Here is a 22750-nt window from a genome sequence, read left to right on the forward strand (position 1 = left end):
TATCCATCTGTGAATGTCTAACTGGGAGTCTGTGGTAACATGTAGCATACTCTTGTTTTTTTCTAGTTATAAAACTTAATTGTAGGAAATTTATTTACTGTGTGTGTGTGTGTGTGTGTGTGTGTGTGTGTGTGTTGCTAGGGAGGAATCCATGGCCTCATGCATGCTAAACACATGCTTTGCACTGAGTTATACCCCTAGTCCCCATTGTAGGAAATTTAGAAAGTACAAAATAGTTTAAGGAAGAAGCTAATCAGCTGTTATCCTACTTTTAAAGTTAATTTTGCAGTAAGAGGATTTTTAGAATATAGCTAACCTCAATATCCTGAGAACACAAAAAATAGAATAGCCCATGTTTCCTCCTACATCTTTTTTTAAAAATATTTTTTAATGTTGATGGACCTTTATTTTATTCATTTATTTATACGTGGGGCTGAGAATTGAACCCAATGCCTCGCACATGTGAGGCAAGCACTCTACGACTGAGCCACAACCCCAGCCCCTCCTCCTACATCTTTAATGATACCATCAGCACCTGGAGACGGCACCATCACTAGCTAAAAAAGCCTCCCTTCTGACGCAGGCTGTGTGCATGGAGGTAATCAGAAGTCATTCTTTTCTAGCAGGCTGACTCAGAAAATAAAGATGAAGTTAGTCCCCTTGGATCAAAGGCTCCCATCTGGATTCCTGATACCAGAGCCACAATGTGTATGATCTGCACAAGCGAATTTACTCTGACCTGGAGACGACACCACTGCCGGGCCTGTGGAAAGGTCAGAGAGGACAACCCATCTGCATTGTGATTTCTCCTCTCACTAGGCTGTGCACAGTGGGGAAGCATATTCTGCCTTAGAAACCCCTGCAGTCATCACAGCAAAAGAAAAAATAACCAAGATAGTTGTGGTAGAAAACATGGATATTGTCTTCTCTAAATATTTAGGAACAGGGGAAGGGAAATCTTGTTAGGGAACTTCCCTCCTCTCACCCCAAATGTACTTTCTGATGTCAGTAATAGAGAACTTACATTCAGAAACCAAAACTAACAAATCCATGATTAAACGATCCTCACATTTATAGCTAGTTATTTAAACCACCTCTGTCTACATACTAAGTATTTAGCAAGGGGAACTTCCAGTGGTCAAATTACCCCTAATGACACTTGTTAGTTTTTTTAGTCAGCTTTCCATTGCAATAACAAATACCTGAAAAAAATCAATTTAGAAAGAGAAAAGGTTTATTTGGTCTCATGGTTTTGGAGGTTTATTTGGCTCATGGTTTTGCCTGTGGTGCACATCATGGTGGGAGTAGGAGCAGAGCACACAGCAGAGAAAACCTATTCACCTCAGCTGTTTACTGTTCATGGCCAGGAAAAACATTTTAAAAAAGAGGAAGAGACCAGGGTTCCACAATTTCCTATGAGGACATATCCTCCATAACTTAAAACCTCCCACGAGGCCCCCTCTTTTACAGGTTCCATTACCCCCAATACACCCAATCTGGGGACCAGTGCTTTCAATCATAGGCCTTTGGGGTACTTTCCAGATCCAAACTATAGCATAAGCCTTCTTGACATCAGTAATGTGAGCTTAATAACAATGATATCCACATTACTCTAAAGATTAAACAAGCCAGGTGCGGTGGCATATGCCTGTAATCCTAGCAGCTTGGGAGGCTGAGGCAGGCTTTGATCGTGAATTCAGAGCCAGCCTCAGCAAATGCAAGGCACTAAGCAACTCAGTGAGACCCTGTTTCTATATAAAATACGAAAAATGGGACGGGGATGTGGCTCAGTGGTTGGGTGCCCTTAAATTCAATCCCTAGTACCAAAAAAGAAAATGATTAAACAAGGAACAAGGTCCCATTTAGAGAGCACTTGGTACGGAGCCAGACACTTGGCAGAGGAGCATAGAAGTGGTCATTGCTACAGCTGTGATGGTGATGATGATGATGATAATGGTCAGTGCAGCTATCAGGACTTACTGCATGCTAGGCACTGTTCTAAGCACTTGATGCATATTAGCTCTTTGACTGCATTATTTTACATAGTAGTTGCTCTGTGATGATTTGTGGCCTCTCTGTCTTTCAAGTGTGATATCACATGCTAGTTTACTGTATGCCTGAACTCCATGAGGTTAAGTAAGATAACATGAGCATGTAACTGTTTTGAAAAGTGGACAGTGCTGTAAGACCTACTTTATTGTTTGGAAACAAAAGTTATTATAAACAAAATAATTGTAATGTGTTTTCAGATTGTATGCCAAGCTTGTTCATCTAATAAGTATGGCTTAGATTACCTGAAAAATCAGCCAGCAAGAGTATGTGAACACTGTTTCGAAGAGTTGCAGAAACTAGGTAATGTATAAGTAAAGATTTGACAAAAAATTCCATTTTTCCCTAGATGCTTTCCAATAGGCTTCTGAAAGAATCATCTTTGGTACATTAGCATTGTTGATGCTTGTCTTAAAATTAGTATTAAGTTTTCTTAACTCATACTTTGTGGTAATTTCCAAGAAAACTTGGACTGAAATTTGTTTTTACAGTGTGAAAATGTTTTGCTAAGAAAACCAATTGTATAAAATTACAAAATTAAATACTTAAAACAAATGGGAACTTTAACTTGCAAGTTATTTTGAAGTTTCTTGTTTCCCATAATAGTGTGCTAGTAAGAATCATTTTCTAACTATTTATAAAGTCATGCTCTATGGAAACATGCCTGGTAACACTTAATAAGATTTTATTGTAGATTTTTGAACAAATACAAAATTATGCTTCATACATGTCCTCTAGTTATTTTCAAGCATCCTCCAGGCCAAGCGAACGCAAGTAGGACCATTCAAATCTACATTTTGGATGGGGAAATGTAATTAAATTTCTGAAACATACAGAATCTAAATCTTGAAAAGATTGTCCTTTATTCCATGAAAAATAATTTCTCCTCAGCAGATAGGAATATCTATGTGGGAAAAAAAAAAGTAGATGACATCCTGTTTCAGAATCCATGTATTTGTGAATTAATGGTACATTATAGTCTGTACATTTTCCATGTAGACACATCCCCTGTTCCTTTGCCAGCCTTTCTGTTCCTCTCTTTGTTCTTTGAACCCATAGTATGAACTGTAGACATTCTAAATTCATCTTTGAGTCTTCCTTTCTAATCATCCACACCTATTTGGTTATTAAATCTTGTCAGCTTCTTCTCAAATAGTCTGTGTTGATTTTGTATCAGTCCTAATGAGGTCTAACTTACTTTAATAATTTTCTTATGAGTTTTCTTTGTTGCAAATCTCTCCTGACTACTGCCAGATTTAATTTCTAAATTTGATCTGGTCTTGACACACCCAACCTAAAGAGCATTCCAGGTCCCTTTTTTCCTAGCTTCCTTATTTTATAATGCAGTTGCTCACGCTGACTTCCTCGTGGAGTGTTCTCCCCCCTCTTATACCTGGCAAACTACTTACGCCTCAGTGTCCAATGTAAATGTCTCCTTCTCTTCCTAGGATTTCCTTTGCAGTCAGAATTAATTGTTCCCTCCTTTGTATCCTACAGAGCTCCTCTTTAGTACCTTGTTCATTGTAAATGTTGTTACTTGGTTAAGTATCTAGACACTGAATAAAGTTAGGTATTTTTTAAGTCAGTAGGGAAGTTTGGGGGGGGTTATTTTTTCCATTTGGCACAACATTCATATGTTTCAGAAATTTAAAGGCTTAAAAGGATAATTTCTTCATGTGGTTTAAAGTTCAAAAAGTAGAAAATCAGACAGTGGAGTCTTCCTCTCACTCAGCTCTCAGCAATCATCTTCCTTTTTCCAGGGCCATGGATGTCATCCATTTCTCGAGCATCCTTTTATGGCTATTTTGTACAATGTGTTTATTGATTTGAATTAAGTTGAAGGACAGAATGCCCCTCACCATTGGCTACATAAGTTTGTATCTGGTTTGTTGTAGATCGCCAGCACTCCCCTAAGGTTGGATCTCCTGGGAATCACAAATCTCCTTCAAGTGCCTTATCATCAGTCTTACATAGTATTCCATCAGGGAGGAAACAGAAAAAAATCCCAGCCGCTCTCAAAGAAGTAAGTGTTTCCATTAAACTTATAATGAGATAGAGGTTGAATTATTCATATGCACATAACATGCTGTTTTTATTTCATAAAGGAGGATGTTATTTCCCGTTGCTATTAAAATATGAATTTTAATACTGGTGATGGAGATGGCTGATTTCTTACAATCTTGCTTGGTCTCCCTTATGACCTGAGTCATTTAGAAAATGGCTGTTGAAAGCTTCAGAGAACCTTTTATAGTAATGATAGAGAATAAAGCTAAGATAAACACATTTGAATTTTTAAAATTACTTCAAGGAGGCCTCTTTCCAAAGGGAAGGAGTTCATAGAAGGAGTTTGTTAGCATTTACTGATTTACATGGTTTGTTATTTGTTGACATCCTTTAATCTTAAATTTTTAAACAGTCAGGATGGGGCTGGGGCTCGGTGGTAGAATACTTGCCTGTCATGTGTGAAGCACTGGGTTTGATTCTCAGCACCACATATAAATATGTAAATAAAATAATCATCTATCAACAACTAAAAATATATATATTAAAAAAGAAAAACAACCCTGGTAACAAAGAAAATTTTATTAAACAGTGGCTGCTATCTGCCAGCAGTAAAATCCACAGGCAACACTGATACTTTGTCACAGTTCCTCAAATGTAAGTGTCAATCAACAAGTGCCAGAGAGCAGACAGCATTGCCATTCTGGCCCCTCCCATCACAATTAGTTATTCATTAATTCCTCTTGTGCTAGTATTATAGCCCACAGAGCTGGTAGCTTTTATCTGTTGTTGTCCATGTTGTTTCGGTACTGGGGATTGAATCCCCAGGGCCACTTTACTACTGATATACATCCCAACCCTTTTTATTTTTTATTTTGAGACAGGATCTTGCTAAGTTGCTTAGGGCCTTGCTAAATTGCTGAGGCTGGCCTCTAACTTGTCATTTCTTGCCTTAACCTCCCGACTCACTGGGATTACAGATGTGTGCCACCACACCCAGCTGTTTAGTATTGTTTTGACATGCGGTCTCACTATGTTGCCCAGGCTAGCCCCAAACTCCTGTGCTTAAGGGGTCCTCCTGCCTCAGTCTCGCAAGTAGCTGGGACTGTAGGTACATGCCACTAACCCCAGATCTGCCTAGGGTTTTTGATTCTCCTGCTTGTTTACCATGAAGGTGTTCTGTTATACAAAGTGGAAGCAAACAACTTTAAAGTTTTGATGAGGATCATGATTCGTAGGTAAAACTAAGAGTATATTCCCAGTGATTGATAACTTATCTGATGAAATAATAAGGATTTGAAGTTTCTAATTGCCAAGCTTTAAGTGAAACTGGTTAAGCCAATTTAGTGAGCACCTCTAAACTGTCTCTTCTATCCCTCAGTTCCCAAGTATAAACCTGCATTCATAACTTTGAGGTTCTTGCCATGTGCTGTCATTCACCCTTGAGGTCCCAGCTACTTGGGAAGCTGAGGAGGGAGGATCCCTTCAGCCCAGGAGTTTGGGGCCAGCCTGGGCAAAACAGCAAGACCCCTTGTCTATAAATAAATGAATAAATGGATGAATAAAATAAATAAATAACCTACCTGCCTTAAGTTTCTTAATCAACTGAAGTGGTTCTCAATTCTCTATAATTTTTAACTTCTCCAATGTCATACTAGTTTCTAAATACAATTCTTTCAATTTGCTCCCATCTTCAGTTGAAATTTATCAGCATTAGTTACAAAACTCTTAGAGTATAGCCTAGATTCAGTCTAACTCTAGTCCTGTTTTATGCTGCCCTCCAGTTCTTGAATACAGCCATTTCTTCCTTTAGTCAACTGATTTTCTAAGTGGCTCCGAGACCAGTTGCATCAATTATCTCCTGAGAACTTGGAAATTCTCAGGCCTCACCCAAAGTCCACAAAATCAGAAATTCTAGCAAGCACCCTGGTGATTCACATGCGTGCTAATGTTTGAGAGCTACTTCTTTGACCTTTATAGTCATACCCAAGAAGTTAATATGTATATTTAAGTGTTGTAAACATCAAACTATAGTATTTTCCTTGGGAAGCTATGTTCTTTGGTTTTGTTTTACTTAATTGAAGTGAAATTCACATAACATGTAATTACCCATTTTAAAGTATACAGTTAGTGGCATTCAGTGTGCTGGCAATGTTGGGTAACCACGATATCTTTCTAGTTTCAAAACCTCTTCATCATTCCATATAAACATCCTTTGTACATTCAGTAATCAGTCCCTTTTCCCCTCCTCCCACCCTCTAGCAACCTCTAATCTGCTTCTGTCTCTCTGGAGTTGCCTATTCTGGTTATATCATGAAAAAGAAATCGTAGACTATGTGACTTTCATGTCCAGGTTCTTTTCACTTACCACAGTGTTTTCAAGGTTTGTCAAAATTATAGCATGTGTCAGTATTATAGCATGCATCATGCATGTCATTTCTTTTTTTAAAATATGTTTTAGTTTAATATTGTTTTATTTTATTTATTTACTTATATGTGGTGCTGAGGATTGAACCCAGGGCCTCACTCATGCCAGGCAAGTGCTCTACCACTGAGCCATAACTCCAGCCCCACTTCATTTTTTTTATGTCTAAATGATATTCATTTTATCTGTATTCCACAATTTATCCATTCATCCCTTGATGGACATTTGAGATCTTTCCACCTTTTGGCTCTTACAGGCTATGAATATCTATGTACAGATTTCTGTGTAGACATACATTTTCATATATCTTAGGTTTATGCTTAGGAATGGACTTGCTTGGTCACATGATAATTCTATGTTTAACTTTTTGACAAACTGAGAAGTCTAGCCTCACACATGCTAGACAAGCACTTTAACCAATGAGCTACATGCATCCCAGCCCTTATTTCAGTGAAATTAGAAAATTTTTAGAAAACCCTCTGTTTTAGAATTACATTCAGATTCTTGGTACCCTTAGAAATGACAGACTGCTCTTTGAGTATTTATTTATGTATTTATTTTAAATATTTGTTTTTAGTTTTAGGTGGGCATATATCTTTATTTTACATTTATGTGGTGCTGAGGTTCGAACCCAGGGCCTCATGCATGCTAGGCGAGCACTCTACCACTGGGGCTGGGGATGTGGCTCAAGCGGTAGCATGCTCGCCTGGCATGTGTGCAACCCGGCTTCGATCCTCAGCACCACATACAAACAAAGATGTGTGTTCGCCGAAAACTTAAAAAAAAAAAAATTAAAATTCTCTCTCTCTCCCTCTTAAAAAAAAAAAAAAGCCTTAGTGAATCAGGTGGTTAAATTGTTAACACCAATATTACTTTTTAATGTGCCAGGCAAGCTCTCTCTGCCACTGAGCCAAAACCCCAGCCCTACTTGATAAGACTTTTAAAGGATGCTTTTTTTTTTTTTTTACACAAGTCTACTTTCACTTAATTGACATTTGTAACTTAGTGTTAGATCTTAAAATTTCCAGTAAACAATATATAATCCTTTTGTGAAATTTATAAGAAATTCATATAATTCATCCATTAATGCATAATTAAAGATATATTTTTAAAATTCACAGGGCTAGTCAGGCACAGTGGTGTATACATGTAATCCCAGCTACTTGAGAGACTGAGGCAGGAGAATCAAAAGTTCAAGTAATTTTTGATTAGTAACAACTAATTTAAGACCCTGTCTCAAAATAAAAAATAAAAAGGGCTGGGGATATAATTCAGTGGTAGAACATCCCTAGGTTCAATTCCCAGTATCATAAAAAACTTAAATTTAGATAAAATAAAATTCACAAGGCTGGGTAGCAATAGGACACTTACCTAGCATGAACAAGGCCCTGGCACTACAAATATAAAATTAAAGAACCCCTCTCACCCCCCCCCCGCCATAATAGTTTTCCATAGCTGTATAACAAATTACCACAAACTTTTGGTAGTTTGAAATAACATGCATTTACTATCTCAGGAGTCCAGGCATGTTTTAGCTGGGACTTCTGCAGCACCATAATCAAGGTTTGGCCAGTGTTGAATTCTCATCTGGAGCTTCAACTGGGAAAGGGGCTGTTTCAGAGCTCTTTCAGGTTTTTTGGAGAATTCATTTCCCTGCTGTTGCAGACTGAAAGCCTAGCTTCTTAAGAAGCTGCTTCCTGCTAGTGGTCATCCTCAGCCCCTTGCCAGTGGACCTTTCAACATAACTACAAAGGGAAAAGTCTCTTTGGTCGGTTTTCTAGCTTGAGGGAGTCTTATATAATGTAGCATAATCATGAGGTGACATCCCATCACCTTCATCAGATTCTTTTTTTTTTATTTGTTCTTTTCAGTTATACATGAACAGTGGGATGTATTTTGATGTATCATACATACATGAACTATAAATTCCCACTTTTGTGGTTATACATGATGTAGAGTTACACAGGTCGTGTATTCAGATATGAACATAAGAGAGTTATGTCCAATTCATTCTACCGTCTTTCCCTTTCCCACCCCCATCAGATTCTTTTCATTAGAAGTAAGTCATAGGTTCTGTCCTTGCTCAATAGGAGGAAGCACGACACTGTGACTGTCAGAGGCAAGGATCATAGGAAGTCACCTTAAGAGTCTACCCACCTGGCTAGAGTGCTTACCTATGAGCCATGTGGATTCCCAGCAACACACCCACACATACACAACCACACACACGCACAGAGTCTGCCCGCCACACTTCTAATAAGGCGAATCCTAAACATGATTTTTTTAAAAAAGCACCTTAAATTGCCAGATTATAATCACTGATGCTTTTTTCCATAAAAATTTGAACATTTTCAATATATATATATATATATATATTTTTTTTTTTTTTTTTTTTTTTGCTGATGAACCTTCTTTATTTTATTTATATGTGGTGCTGAGAATTGAATCCAGTGCCTCACACATGCTAGATAAGTGCTCTACCACTGAGCCACAACACCAGGTGCATTTTCAACTTTTATAAAACAAAAATAAGCTACTGTTTCTTCATCCTTTTGATTTTGTACTGGGGATTGAACCCAGGGCTTCACACATGCTATGCCAGCACTCTACATTGAGCTACATCTTCATTCTTTATTTATTTATTTATTTATTTATTTATTGTATTTTGAGGTCAGGTCTAAGTTGCACAAGCTGACCTTGAACTAATCATGATCCTCCTGCCTCAGCCTCCAGAGTAACTAGAATTTCAGGCATGTACCAACCATGCCTCAATAGCTTCTTCTCTTTCAGAACATAGTTTGGGGACCAAGACTGATCCTTAAAATAACCTCCATTAATAGAATTTTCAGGCTTTTTATCTCAATGATAGAGTGCTTGTCTAACATTGTAAGGCCCTGGGTTAGATCCTCATTGGGGGTGAGGGGATTTTCTACTTACTATTCATTGATTGGTTTTTAGAAGTCCAAAAAGTCACTTCAGGAATGGAGTTAACGATTTAAATAATTTCCCACTAATATTTGCAAGAAAAGCAGTAGATAACATATGCAGTACCAAAATGCATCTTCAGAAAAAAGAATGGAAGGCTTTTGGGTTATTTTTCTTCTCCTACCAAACCAGAAAATACAGAGGATCCTACTAAGACAGACAGATAGACAGACACACACACATACACACACACACACACACACACACACACACACACATGCAAGCATGGTAATAGGTAAAGTTCTAGAACTTGTTTCTAAGAGCAAGGATTTTTATGCTCATGCAAATTTGTATTGTAGCACACTTTGAAAATGCACAATTTAATTCTGAAGGATTCTGTTGTTATGGTGATTGCTATTAATTCTTAATGATGACAAGCAACTTTGCTGTTCTTTACAGTTTGTCCAAAAACCATTAATGTGGGGCTGGGGATGTGGCTCAAGCGGTAGCGCGCTCGCCTGGCATGCGTGCGGCCCGGGTTCGATCCTCAGCACCACATACCAACAAAGATGTTGTGTCCGCCGAGAACTAAAAAATAAATATTAAAAATTCTAAAAAAAAAAAAAAACATTAATGTATGGGCTTACTTACAGGTATCAGCAAACACAGAAGATTCTTCTATGAGTGGCTATTTGTACAGATCAAAGGGCAATAAGAAACCATGGAAACACTTGTGGTTTGTCATAAAAAATAAAGTGTTGTATACATATGCTGCAAGTGAGGTAAGATGTGAAATCTAAAGATGAGTAATTTGGGGGTCTTGTTTTAGTTTGTGTACGTTTTATTGCTCTGCTTTTGTTTGTTTGTTTGTTTGTTTTGGTTTTTGTGTTGGTGGGGGTAGAATCCAGGCCCTCCCCCAGCTCCTTGTTGCTTTGGTTTGGAGCAAGGTGGTGTCATTTTTAATGGGTACCTAGTAGAGAGCTCTTACTCACCTTACTCACCTGTTAAGAATTTTCCACAGTAATAAAGTACAAGTCTTCCTGGGTGACTACTACCACTTCACTAAAGGCAGAGCGTCTTATCCCTTTGAGGCAGAGACAAAGGTCAGGCAGTCAGTGTAGGTAATGAACAATGGGGGTCAGGTCAAGAGGCTGAGGACTGGTTTTCAAAGAGAGAACAATGGGTTGCTAACGGTTAACCTCCTCTTGTGCTCCTCTGCACTATGGGTTGCTAACAATTAACTTCCATGCTCCTGCTCCCAGTCACTTACACAGGAAAGAAAGAGAAGGCAGTGATTAAAGAGTGGGGTTATGAGGTCTATAAGAAAGGCAAGTCCACCCCGCCCACAGGCTTTCGGCTCCAAGGCCCCCTTCTCTTTAAAGAAATCTGTCTCTATCACTTTCTTAAATAAAACTTGCTCTACTTGCTTTGGCGTTTCTCTGGTGTGAGTTCTTCAACACTGGGAAACAAGAAACCATTCCTGATCTCCACTGCACCAGTATCACTTTCTGTCCAGCTCTCTTGAGTGACACACTCAGGACTGTCCCTGTTAACACAAAAGGGACTGAGCTTGATGCAAACTTCACGGATCAGCACAGCTTTTATTTAGGGATGGAGTGACGCCTCTGATGGACCCACTTTCCTTGTGGAAAATGAGCCACGGGCCAGAGGGGGAGTTTAGGCTTATATTGATTACACTGAGAAGTGACTTAATTAATGAGCATGTCAGTTTGGGCTGTCTTTACTGGGCCAAATGGAGGGTGTGATGTTAGTGGTTAGTGTCTGGGAAAGAATTTATTTAAGGTGGAATCAATGTTCTGGCCTCTTCCCAGAAACTATCATTTCAGACTTGATAAATATCTCCTCCCCAGGGCCTGTCTTGTCACTGGGAAAGACTGTCTCGGGAAAGGATCAATGTATTGCCTTCTCCCTCATTCCTTCTCCCTAGGCCACATTATTTTGGGGTTTGTCGTTTTCCATATCCAGCAGCCCCCTGATTATATTGGTCAGGCCTCAGCATAATAAAATAGGCTTTGGGTTATGAACAGTTTCTAGCTGTTGCTGAAATTCTGTCCTTTTCTTCTACCCGAAGCCTCTGGTGTTCTCACAGCCTAGAAAAACCTCCAGGGTCCAAGCTGTTCCTTAGGAGGATCTGGGTAACTCACCTTTCCAAGCTGTGCTTCTCCATCCATAAAATTAAAGTAATATAGTCACTTATTTTCCTTGGCTGTAGTGAAAATAATGTGAAATTCAATGAATGTGAACATGCTGAAATTTTCTAGCACAGTATCTGGAGGTGGGGAGTGGATGGCTCAATAAATATTGTGGAATAAATTAAAAATGCATAATAGAATTTTTTTAGATATATGTATATGAAGTTAATTTGGAACTACATTGATCAAAAGCTCTCAAGTCTGAATTGTGTCTCAGTTTAAAAGCCCATCTTTATTTGTCTATTTTTAAATTAGGATGTGGCAGCTTTGGAGAGCCAGCCTTTATTAGGATTCACTGTCACTCAAGTCAAAGATGAGAATTCAGAGTCTAAAGTATTTCAGTTACTGCACAAAAACATGTTATTTTATGTGTTCAAAGCAGATGATGCTCACTCAGCTCAGAAGTAAGTAATGTAGACTTATTTTCCTTTTATATGTGAGATTTCAAGTTTCCTATTTAAATGATTGACTTTAAGATTACCTTCTTTAAGGCATGGGGACAACTCAGAATTTAAACCATGGGTCCAAATTAGACAGATTTAATATATTATTCAAACTCTTTAGAATTGTTCTAAAACAAAGGAAAGCAAGGGTATCTGGAATAGTTTCAGGAGACAGATGGGAAAAGAAGATGGGTAGTCCTGTCCAAAGTATTCTGTCCACACATGACCTCAGAGGAAGCAGCATGGTGCAGCTCTGCTGAGGAAGGGAAGCTGAGGCATCTGACCTCTCCATCACTGAGGCTAAGAATCTTCCCTTGAAACATTCCAGGGCTTTGGCCATCCAGTGATTCAATTATGCTGTGCAACAGCAGGAGTTGAAACAGCTGCTTACAAACTTACTTCTCTGAGAAAAAGGTCAAACATGTAAAGAGGCTCCATGCTGTTTTCAGTGACTGAGTAGAAGGAAATGGATATCATTTTAGATGGTGAAAGCTGAAAGCCTCTTCAACATTCCAACAGGAATCTTGATTTATTTAGATGTTATAAAGTTGTTTAACAGATTAGAGGAGGTGTATGTATCTTTGTGAAATCAGGATCCCTGCTGAACAAAGTAGATCAGTTCACCTCTTTTTCATTTTGAGTTGTACTTTGGCTCACAAAATACATTTTTGTGTTTTTCATAAGAGATGTATGTTCATGTTTTCTCGGTGGGCTTTAATGTGCTTGAAGATTAAAAAAAAAAAAAGAGTGCTTTGAATAAGCAAGTCTGGTGGTTTCTTAAGGCAATTAGAATCTACATATCAGAATTGCCTGTGTTCTGACTGCTAACCAGATACATACAGTGTAGCTTAGTGGCAAAGTGCTTGCCTAGCATGCATGAGGCACTGGGTTTGATCCTCAGCACCACATAACAATTAACAAATAAAACAAAGGCATTCTGTCCATCTACAACTACAAAAAAAAGTTTTTAAATAAATAAAGATATTGTGTCCATCTACAACTAAAAAAACCATGCTGTAAGGCTGCCCCCACCCTCCACCCCTGGCCAGTTTTAGGATGTTCTGTAGTGCATAGCTGTTTTTCTGGTTCTTTTTTTTTTTTAATATTTATTTTTTAGTTCTCGGCGGACACAACATCTTTGTTTGTATGTGGTGCTGAGGATCGAACCCAGGCCGCACACATGCTAGGCGAGCACGCTACCATTTGAGCCACATCCCCAGCCCCTGTTTTTCTAAATAATTCTCTGTGGGTATTGAAAAATATTTTAAAATTATATTACTTTACTCTTTTTTTCTGTAAAAAATATTTGGACAAAATAGTAATCACCCTAAGATTCTGCAACATATTGTCTTTCTCATAATTTTCATCTATATTTATCATGAAACCGATAAAAATTATTGCTTTTCAAATACATGATCTTTTGCTTATACCATTAAGTTGACTCAAAGTTGAGTCATTAAGTTAACTGAAAGGCTGTTAAAACAGAATTAAATGTAATTGGGTGAAAAAAATCAACTTACTTATAATTTAGAATTGATCCAAGCTAAATTGTAAGTTTCTCTTTGAAGCTATTTATATCATATGGATTGCATTTTTTGTACATGACAGAATATTAAAATGTGTTAATTTTACTGGAAAATTGTGAGACACTTTAAAAGTTTTGCTATTACAACTTATAGGCTATTTATGTACAAAATTCAAAAATTTTTAAATTTTGCCCTTGAAATTCGACCAGAATCTATTATGGGGTGTTCTTACTAATTAAAATGGGTGATTTCAAATGTTCATAGTTGCCTGGACCCCCCCCCCCCCACCACCACCACCACCACCATTTGTTGTTGTTGTTGTTGTCATTCTGGGGATTGAATCCAGGGGGCACTCTACCACTAACTAACTGAGTTATATCTCCAGCCACCCCTACCGCCAGCTTTGAATAAGGCAAAGATGACATTTTAAAATGACTTTATTTTATGTATTTATTTTCATGTGGTACTGAGGATCGAACCCAGTACCTTACATGTGCTAGGCAAGTACTCCACCACTGAGCCACAACCCCATACCCTTTTTATTTTTTGAGATGGGGTCTTGCTAAGTTGCTGATTTGCAATCCTCCTACCACAGTCTTCAAGTTGCTGAGTTAGAAGTGTGCACCATAGCGCCAGGCTGGACTAGAAATTATATTTCAGGAAAAAAGGGAAAAATAAGTTCAGAAGCAATAAGACTAATAGGTATGGAAAACAAACTACCCCCAGTGCCTAATGAATAATTACAGCTGTGTTTATTGTCGAATTAAAACATTGAGACTAAAGAATTTTGGAAAGACTTCTGTGAAATTTTGAAAAGCTTTCATATTGCATGTAGAATTTTGATCAATTGGGAGTGGACTAAATGCCATATTGATGTCCTTTAATGAAAAGTATTGGGACCAGTCTGGAGTAGGGTAGGAGATATCCAAAGAAATTCTGGTAGGGTCAAGGAGGAGGAAGCAGGCACACAGCTACGGTTCTTACTAATACTGAGTCAGAACACCAGAAAAGAGAAAAGGAGTTGTAATAAAAGCCTTTGCTGATATAGCTACTTCCATAACCAATTACATGGGAGCATCGGGACTTCATAGAACTTTTTACACATGAAATGTTCCCTTTCGCCTGCCTCATAATCATAAGAGAGACACTTGGCAGGCCAAATTTTGAACCATATTACCAAATAAAAGGCAGTTCCATGTATACAAGGATTTTAGTTTGCCCTAAGATCTTAAATATCCTGTCATGGTAATCCAGTCTACAGGCCCAGTTATGATCCATATTGTGCTCACATATATCAGATGACTGGGTTTTACACATCTAACAGATTTCTCTTATTAACAGGTGGATAGAAGCATTTCAGGAAGGCACAATATTATAGCAGTATTGGTTTCATCTTTTCTGTGATTCCAAGGAAGTGGAATTTCATCAGAATGGAGTAAAAGCAATTCAAGCATTTTATAAAAGTAAACACTGCCAAGATAAATCCAACCAAACACTTCATCAGATATAAGAAATTATTTTGTTAGGTATAAGGAGTTTTTTTAATTAATGTTTGCTTTTTCATGTATGTTATTTATTAAAGTTGTGATGTTTACTTAATGGTCAGAATTGTTTCTGAGATGCACACTGAATTCTAAAGTACCATAATACCTTAATATTATATACAGTGTTAATTATTTGTGACACAGTCCACATCATTTTCTCTGCTTTTACACTGTGACATTTTCACTAGTGACAAATCTTTGTAAGTTAAAAAAAAAACACATCAAGAAGCAAATTTCCATGTGGTGCTTGGTTTAGAAATTAAGATTATCATAAAAATGCTGGTGAAAAATGCATATCTTTGAATTAATAAGTTAGATGAATTTTTTTAATCTTTCAATGAAAAATATATGGCTAGTTTCTACCTCAGTAACTGTGAAATGAAATTTCAGTAAATTGTCTAAAGTATTTCTACCTTATGTATGTCTTCTGGCATGAGTTAATATTAATCATCAAAGAATTATAACAAAGGAATAGAAATCTGACTTTTATCAAACTGTGAGTAGGAATGAGGATGTTTTCATTTGCAGAGACACAAGTAATCAACTCTATGGGCTTTTCATTAATTGAGTATTTTTTTAAATAGCAAAATATGGCAAGTATTATTTTATATAATATTCCCTGCTATTTTGAGAATTCTGAGCCCAAGTCAGGTATTTATAAGTGTTACATTTCCTATAATGTTGAGCTTTAAAAAAAAATGAACTGGAATTACCATGTTAGAAAAGCACAAATTCTAAGCCAATATCAACTGAAAATGTATAGTATTCTTTTTCATTTGTGATGTGACCTTGGTAATAAAAATACCTTTTTTTAACTATCTGTGCACCTACATTGCTAATTCTGGCATACTATTGTTTAATATATGAACCATCTTATGCATAAAATTGTGCATAAACAATAGAAAAATAAAATCAATGGCTGAGGTTGTGGATCAGTGGTAGAGTCCTTGCCTAGCACGTGTGAGGCACTGGGTTTGATACTCAGCACCACATAATAAATAAGTAAAATAAAGGTATTGTGTCCATCTATGACAAAAAAAATTTAAGAAAAATGAAATCAGCACAGTGATTAAAGTTGTTCCTGATATTCATAATATATATTTTGTCTACTGAGTTTAAATTATAAGTTATCTTAAAAGGCAAGGTTATCTATAGACTGTATCATTAAAGGGTACAAGAATTTTCTGCTTCATTGTAAAGGATTTTCTAATTCATTGTGATACTGATAGTCAAAAGAATTATATCCTGAATGCCTTCACAGGGCCTTTTAGATGCAAACAAACTAGATCTAGAGTTGGTAGCTATAGTCTTTTCTGGCTATTTCCTGCTATGGCATTGTCATAATCCCTATGCAGCCTTCCACACAATTCTAACATGCTATCCTCCCAAGTATTTTTGTCACATCAGGTAAACTGATATTTCTTTGTAGCTCACTTTAATCAAGATCACATAAATTAAGTTTTCCACCTTAACACCTCTGCATTTTTAGTATATTCTTTTTGGAGGCCAATGAATGCCTAATAAATATTTCCTTCTGTTGCACTGTCTGGCATTTAGCAATACAACAGATTATTTGGGGTTCTTATTCCTCCTTGAGTTCTTGGCCTTTAAAATTTGGCATAAATCTCAGGATCTAAAAATTATCAGCCAGACTATTCTATCTTTGACATCTGGCTGAATAAAATACCAGACTAGCCCAGTGTAGTGGCTTGCATCTATAATCCCATCAATTTGGGAAACTGAAGCCGGAGGATTGCAAGTTTGAGGACACCCTTGGCAATTTAGCAAAGCCCTAAGCAATTCAGCAAGACCCTGTCTCAACATAAAAAATAAAAAGGGCTGGGGGCTGGGGTTGTGGCTCAGCGGGAAAATAGTCACCTTGCACATGCAAGACGCAGGGTTCTATCCTCAGCACTACATAAAAATAAATAAGTGAAATAAAGGTATTGTGTCCAACTACAACAAAAGAATTCAATAAATAAATAAAAGAGCTGGGACTATAACTCAGTGGTTAACCACCCCTGAGTTTAACCTCTTGTACCCACCCAGACACACACAAAGTAAACATACATAGAGAATACAAAGCTAGCACAGACTTTAATTACATGTGAAACTCATGTATAACTGTATTCTCTTAGCCATTTTGAAAAATATAAAATAGAAGGCATCAGATTATTCATCCCCATAAAGTAGTTTGTTAAATAGTGTTAGATTCTCTCCCGCCCCCTGTATCAGTCCTTGATAACTTACTAAAGATGATCAATTATTATTTATTTAATCTGGCTCACTCAGTGCTAACTGAGAACCCAGTTACTTACAATCTGTTTTAAACTATTTTTAAAAACATCTCTTGATAGCTAACATTTTAAAGGAAAAAAATGATATGGGGTACAGTCTATAAGTGTGGATAAAGTATAAGTCTCTAGATCCCAAGAGTACTATATTTATTACAGATATATGTGTTTCCATGAAACCCTTTTTAGTGTCTCCTTTTGTTTATAAGGAGAGAGGCAGTTATATATCTAAGCTGAAAATAATCTAGACAAGATGCCAGCTAAACTAGGGGAAAGACAGCATTCTTGCAAGTATCCCAACCAACAGTCTTCTTTTATATGTAGCAGCTTTAAATGCAGAGGACCACCAGAGTCCAAAGAAAATGGAAAGGTTGTCATGATTTCACTTGTCTGAACCTCTTTCCAATCTCTTTTCCTGTTTTCTAATGTAGCCAATATCCTCCTACTGTGCTTTGGCTGCCCAAGATACATACTTCCCTCTTCTCCAACTGGATGTTTGAATATTTAGTAGTTTTTTGTTTTGTTTTGTGTGGGGATTTTTGCTGTTTTATATTTGTTGTATTGGGATTGAATCCAGGGCCTACACATGCTAGACAAGTACTCCATCACTGAGATACGCCCCCCCCAGCCCCTCTTTGTTCATTTGATTTTGAGACAGGGCTCACTAAGTTCCCCAGGCTGGACTCAAACTTGTGATCTTCCTGCCTCGGTTCTCTGATTTGCGAGGATTACAGGTATGTACCATCCTGCCTAGGCAACAAGCTCTTATTTTTTTGGGGGGGGGTGGGGGGTGGGTATTGGGGATCAAACCCAGGGCCTTGCACTAGGCAAATGTTCTTCCACAGAGCTATATCCCCTGTCCCAGCAACATTTCTATAAATGAGAACATCAGACAAACCCTTGATTAATCATAATTTATAATGATATTACTAAGTGACGAAGACTTTATAGTTCTGTTAACCAAATGTATATTTTATATTTGGCTAGAAGAATACCTAGAAGGGAAAGCCTCCTATTTTAATAGTTTAGTTAAAATATAAATATTACCACAGCATGTGTTGTTATTGTCTTTGAATATGCTTCCATTGTTAAGGTTTTGAAGTTTGAGGTTCATCATAGTCAAATATAGTTACCATGATTTTCAGAGAGGTAAACCCTGTTTCTCTGACTGTACTGTACACTCCTTGAAGGCAGATGCTGTATTTATATATTGGTTTCTCCCACAGTACTTCCTTGGGTCTTTTCAGAGAAAACATTGAACTGAAAAAGTAGAACAGAATTCTTATCAACAATTTAAACATAACCTAATTCCCTGTTCTAACTTAGACCATACACTACTCTCTCCATTATCCTGCAAGGCCACGTTTGCAACTGCCTGTTGGGATATCTTCATGAGTCCTCGAGCAGATTAAATTTTGTGTTAACTAACACTGAACTCATTTTCTTCCTATTCAAATGTTTATTTTCCTTTGTAATAGAAAGATAACACATGAGGCTCCAGATCTCAAAAACGACTCTGTAATTCCTCTTGTATCATTTTCCTCCTCGTTGTCCTGCTGTTGTTTTTGCATAGGACTGGCCCAAGTCCTTGTTACCTCTTCCTAGTGATTGCAGTAACTTTTCTTCTTGGCTGGGAATGTAACTCTGTGGGTGAAGCACTTGCCTAGCATGGGAGAGGCCCTGGCTTCAATCCCCAGAACTGGAAAAAAATTATTTAAAAAAAAACACACTTGTTTTTCTTCATTGCCTTCATTGTGTGGTCCGTTTTAAACACTGCCTGAGCAATTTTTCTAAAGCATAATTCCAGTCTTGATTCATTCCTACTCTTGCAGACTTCATTGGCATTCCCAGTGGTTCAGCACCAATCCTCAGGAACCATACAATCCAGCCTGTCTCTGTCCACACTATTTCTTCTTGTTTTCCTTTATACTTCATCCCCATCTTTGCCTGTTTATCCCATATTTCTCTATAACAGTTGATTCTAGTCCTTTCTTCCTTGTTCAGTTTGAGTAGATTCTCCTCTATGCTCCTATAGTCTTATAGTTCATAAACTTTCATATGATTCTTATCACATTCTGTCCTTGAGAGCAACTTTTCTTGTTTGAGATTGCCCCACCACTTCTGGTGTAGTGACTTGCATGAAGTTAATAGTGTTTGTTGTTGACATGGATTCCTGCTTATGGATCTCTAAAGTGTCTCCAGTACACATCATTCTGTTGTCTATGACACTTAAAAAAATTTTTTTCAGTTGTAAGTGGACACAATACCTTTATTCTATTTATTTTTATGTGATGCTGAAAATTGAACCCAGTGTCTCACACATGCTTGGCAATTGCTCTACCACTGAGTCACACCCCCCAGCTCCTGTCTATGAAACTTTTAATGTAATTTTCTAAAGGAAAATATTATCTATAAACTTTCCCATATAAGAGATAGTTTCTGCTAGAATTTTGTTTTAAAGATAGAGTTAGTAAAAAACCTAAATATCAAATTCCTTTTCCTTTGGAATAGGAATTGGTCATAGCATATAAGAACCAATCTTGAAAAACTATTTTTTTTATTTATAATACTTTCTACTTAAAGTGACTATAATTTGTATCTTATTGTCCATATACAGATCATTTATAAATAAAAATTAGCATTGTAAGTAAATATGTATTATATTTATACAAAATAAATCTACTATAATATTACTACTGGTGTGATGTCTTTTAAACCCTACCATTTTTCAGTTATTTTTTTTTCTTCAGTAATAGGGATTGAATCCAGGGATGCTAAATCACCAGAAGCTACATTCACAACCCTATTTATTTATTTATTTGAGACAGGGTTTTGCTAAGTTGCTGAGGCTGGCTTCGAATTTTTTATTTTCCTGCCTTGGCTTCCTCAGAGTAGCTAGGATTACAAGTGTGGGCCACCACTCTCCTCTATATTTGTTTTACCTAACATGGCTTTCCACCCTGAATCTGTGCCTGCTTTCCTATAGCTGATCTGTGTTAAATGCCGAAGAAATTTCAAGGAGAGCTTATTCTAAAGTTTAAACTACACAGTACTTTGAAGACAGGGCCGGGCTTCCTATCACAAGCAGCCACTGTCAGAATGTGAAGTTCTGGTAGTGCCATTTCATTTCACAAATCTTGAGGCCAGCAGGTATTGACTGTCTCGCGTACTTGAAATACACCATCAGAAACTTAACATTCTAGTGATATTATTGCTCCATTAGTCATTATTATTTCTTTATGCACAATAGTTAAGTAAACTCTACTATTTCTTTATTACCTGATTCTGCCTCAGATTGTTATATTAAGGGAAATTTAAATATCTGGGATATATTGTTTGTTCTCTAATAGAATGTAAAGTAAGAGCATTTACCGGAATCTAGTTTTCCAGAAATTAGAAATAGAACTGCATAAATCCTAGTCGGTTAATGTTATTACTCAAATCTGAAACATTGACCCAAAAATGCCTTCAATAGGCTACATTTGGCAAACACTATGCTAAAGGGCGTGCATCACTTGTAAAAGTGGCTGATGGCAAGCAGATCTGGCGAGCCATTTCCCTCCAAGCCGACAGGGGGCGGTCGACTCAGGGGCGCTGCTCCAGTCTCTCCGCTCCACCCAGGGAACGTCACGACCCCCTCTCGCTGCTTCTCCACGTCGTTATTGCGCAGGCGTGGATTGGAGAGCTCACGGCCGAGCCGAGGGAGGGGTCACGAACTCTGACCCCCCACCAAAAACACAAACCCAGAAAGCTGTTTACCCCTACTTCGCCTCGCTTCCCCACTCCCTTCAGCTTTCTGCAACCCTCCTCCCGGGGCGTCTCCCCACCCAGCTGCCGCCGCAGCGGGACTGTCGGGTCGGCGCCCGACTGAGGAGTTAGTGCAACGGAGAGACGCGGGTAAGAAGTGCCGGGTGGGGGGACAGGGCCTTGGCGGCGCCTGGGAAGGGGTCGGGAATGCCCCTCTATCCCAACTGCCAACGGACGCAGCCCTAGCGCGTTCGCACAGCCTGCGGTCGCCTCCCGGCCCTGCCGATCTGTTCGGAGTGCCGCGGCGGGCTGCTCGGGTCGGGCCGCGGGTGCGAGGAGTGGCCGGAGCGTCGGGGCCCCGAGAGAGGTTGAGGCCGTAGTCGCGGCAGGACGCGGCGTCGGGCTAGAGACCGGGACGGCCGGGCGCGGGGACTGCAGGCGAGCGGCGCGGTGCACACCGCTCCCTCTCCCGCGGCACCTCTGACCTTTCACCTACAGGAAAAACTTCCGTCTCGGCGGCGCCACCGCCGCCGCTTTCCCCGCCCCGGGAAGCCGAGGGCGCATGGCGACGGCGGCGGGCGAGAAGCTGGAGAGGTGCATCTCCTTCTCTGGGCCTGGAACCCTTTCTCCGTGGCCGCGGACTGATTCCGAGCTTACACAGTAAAGACAGAATGGCGCTCTCCACTTTCACTTTTCTCTCACGACAAATAGAGGCGAGAGTAGCCTCAGCCTTTGGACCTCTGAGTTTTAGAAAAAAACCGGAATGGCCCAGGGTCCTCTCTGCAGTGGACATGTCCAAGCTACCAGTAGCGCTTTTGTTAAGAACTCTGCCTCCAACTCTCGCAAACATCACTTTATGAAATACAAATGTTGCCAACTCGCTCCGTAACCTTCAGTAAGTAGGTCAGCGTGTAAAGTAACTGGAAGAGAAAAGCAGGCTTGAAGTTAAGGTCTTTAGGGCTTTTGCTTCCCCGGAAGTTGTAAGTATACCTCGGATTTTGAGGTTATTTTAGCATTGTCTACTTGTGTGTTGGGAGATGCACGGTTGATTTTGATTTTGGTTTATATGTGCAGTTGTTGGATCTGAGAGAGAGATTGTGGATCAGTTCAACTCAAGACAATGAAAAGAAAAAGAACTTTGGGGTCTTAGAAATTTGCAGTTGGGGAGACACATATTCAAATAGCTCTGAATCCGTGTTTCAAGGAAGGTGGGCACTTACGTGAGTTGTTGAATGTTGAAAAAACAAGGGCTCAATGAACTAGAAAGATACAAAAAGGAACATATATGCTTAGTAAAAAGGCCCATAAAACAAGGGTCTAATAATATTTTGTTATGCATCTTGAATATGTGAGTATAATGTAATTTTCCAGTTGTTGTGGTCATTCCAGAGTCTTGTGGTCAAAGTATAGAGGTGACCAAAGTTCACATTCCTAGGCAGCAGCTTGAGTCCTGCTTCCTTTATGGCTTCCACACCAATTTTGAAAGATCTTAACAGTGTTGCTTTCATTGTATTAACAAAAATTTTTCTGTTTGTTATAAAAAGTATCACGGGAAGGGGCTAGGGCTCAGCGGTTGCACACTT

At 38.5% G+C, this 22750-nt stretch overlaps 2 protein-coding genes across 6 annotated transcripts in view; both read left to right on the plus strand.

Annotated features, from left to right (window-relative positions):
• Fgd6 (FYVE, RhoGEF and PH domain containing 6) overlaps window positions 1–15065 on the plus strand; it is a 112162-nt gene extending 97097 nt beyond the window's left edge. Inside the window, exons 16-21 of the mRNA XM_026397582.2 lie at window positions 627–773; window positions 2250–2352; window positions 3945–4072; window positions 10054–10182; window positions 11869–12017; window positions 14924–15065. Of these exons, the coding sequence (XP_026253367.2) occupies window positions 627–773; window positions 2250–2352; window positions 3945–4072; window positions 10054–10182; window positions 11869–12017; window positions 14924–14960 (693 nt within the window). The 3' untranslated portion in view covers window positions 14961–15065. The remainder of the gene's footprint in view (window positions 1–626; window positions 774–2249; window positions 2353–3944; window positions 4073–10053; window positions 10183–11868; window positions 12018–14923) is intronic.
• A 6039-nt stretch (window positions 15066–21104) lies between these two features.
• The window catches only part of Nr2c1 (nuclear receptor subfamily 2 group C member 1), a 57109-nt gene continuing 55463 nt past the window's right edge, over window positions 21105–22750 (plus strand). For 3 of the 5 annotated variants that reach the window (XM_026396950.2, XM_026396974.2, XM_026396985.2), the window contains exon 1: window positions 21702–22147. The gene's annotated coding sequence lies outside the window, so the exon portion shown is untranslated. Of the gene's footprint in view, window positions 21318–21701; window positions 22148–22750 lie in introns of those variants that run through there. The other 2 variants (XM_026396966.2, XM_026396960.2) reach the window with 2 other exon arrangements.

This window comes from Urocitellus parryii, chromosome 5, assembly GCF_045843805.1.
Source record: "Urocitellus parryii isolate mUroPar1 chromosome 5, mUroPar1.hap1, whole genome shotgun sequence".
NCBI classification, from domain to species: Eukaryota; Metazoa; Chordata; class Mammalia; order Rodentia; family Sciuridae; genus Urocitellus; species Urocitellus parryii.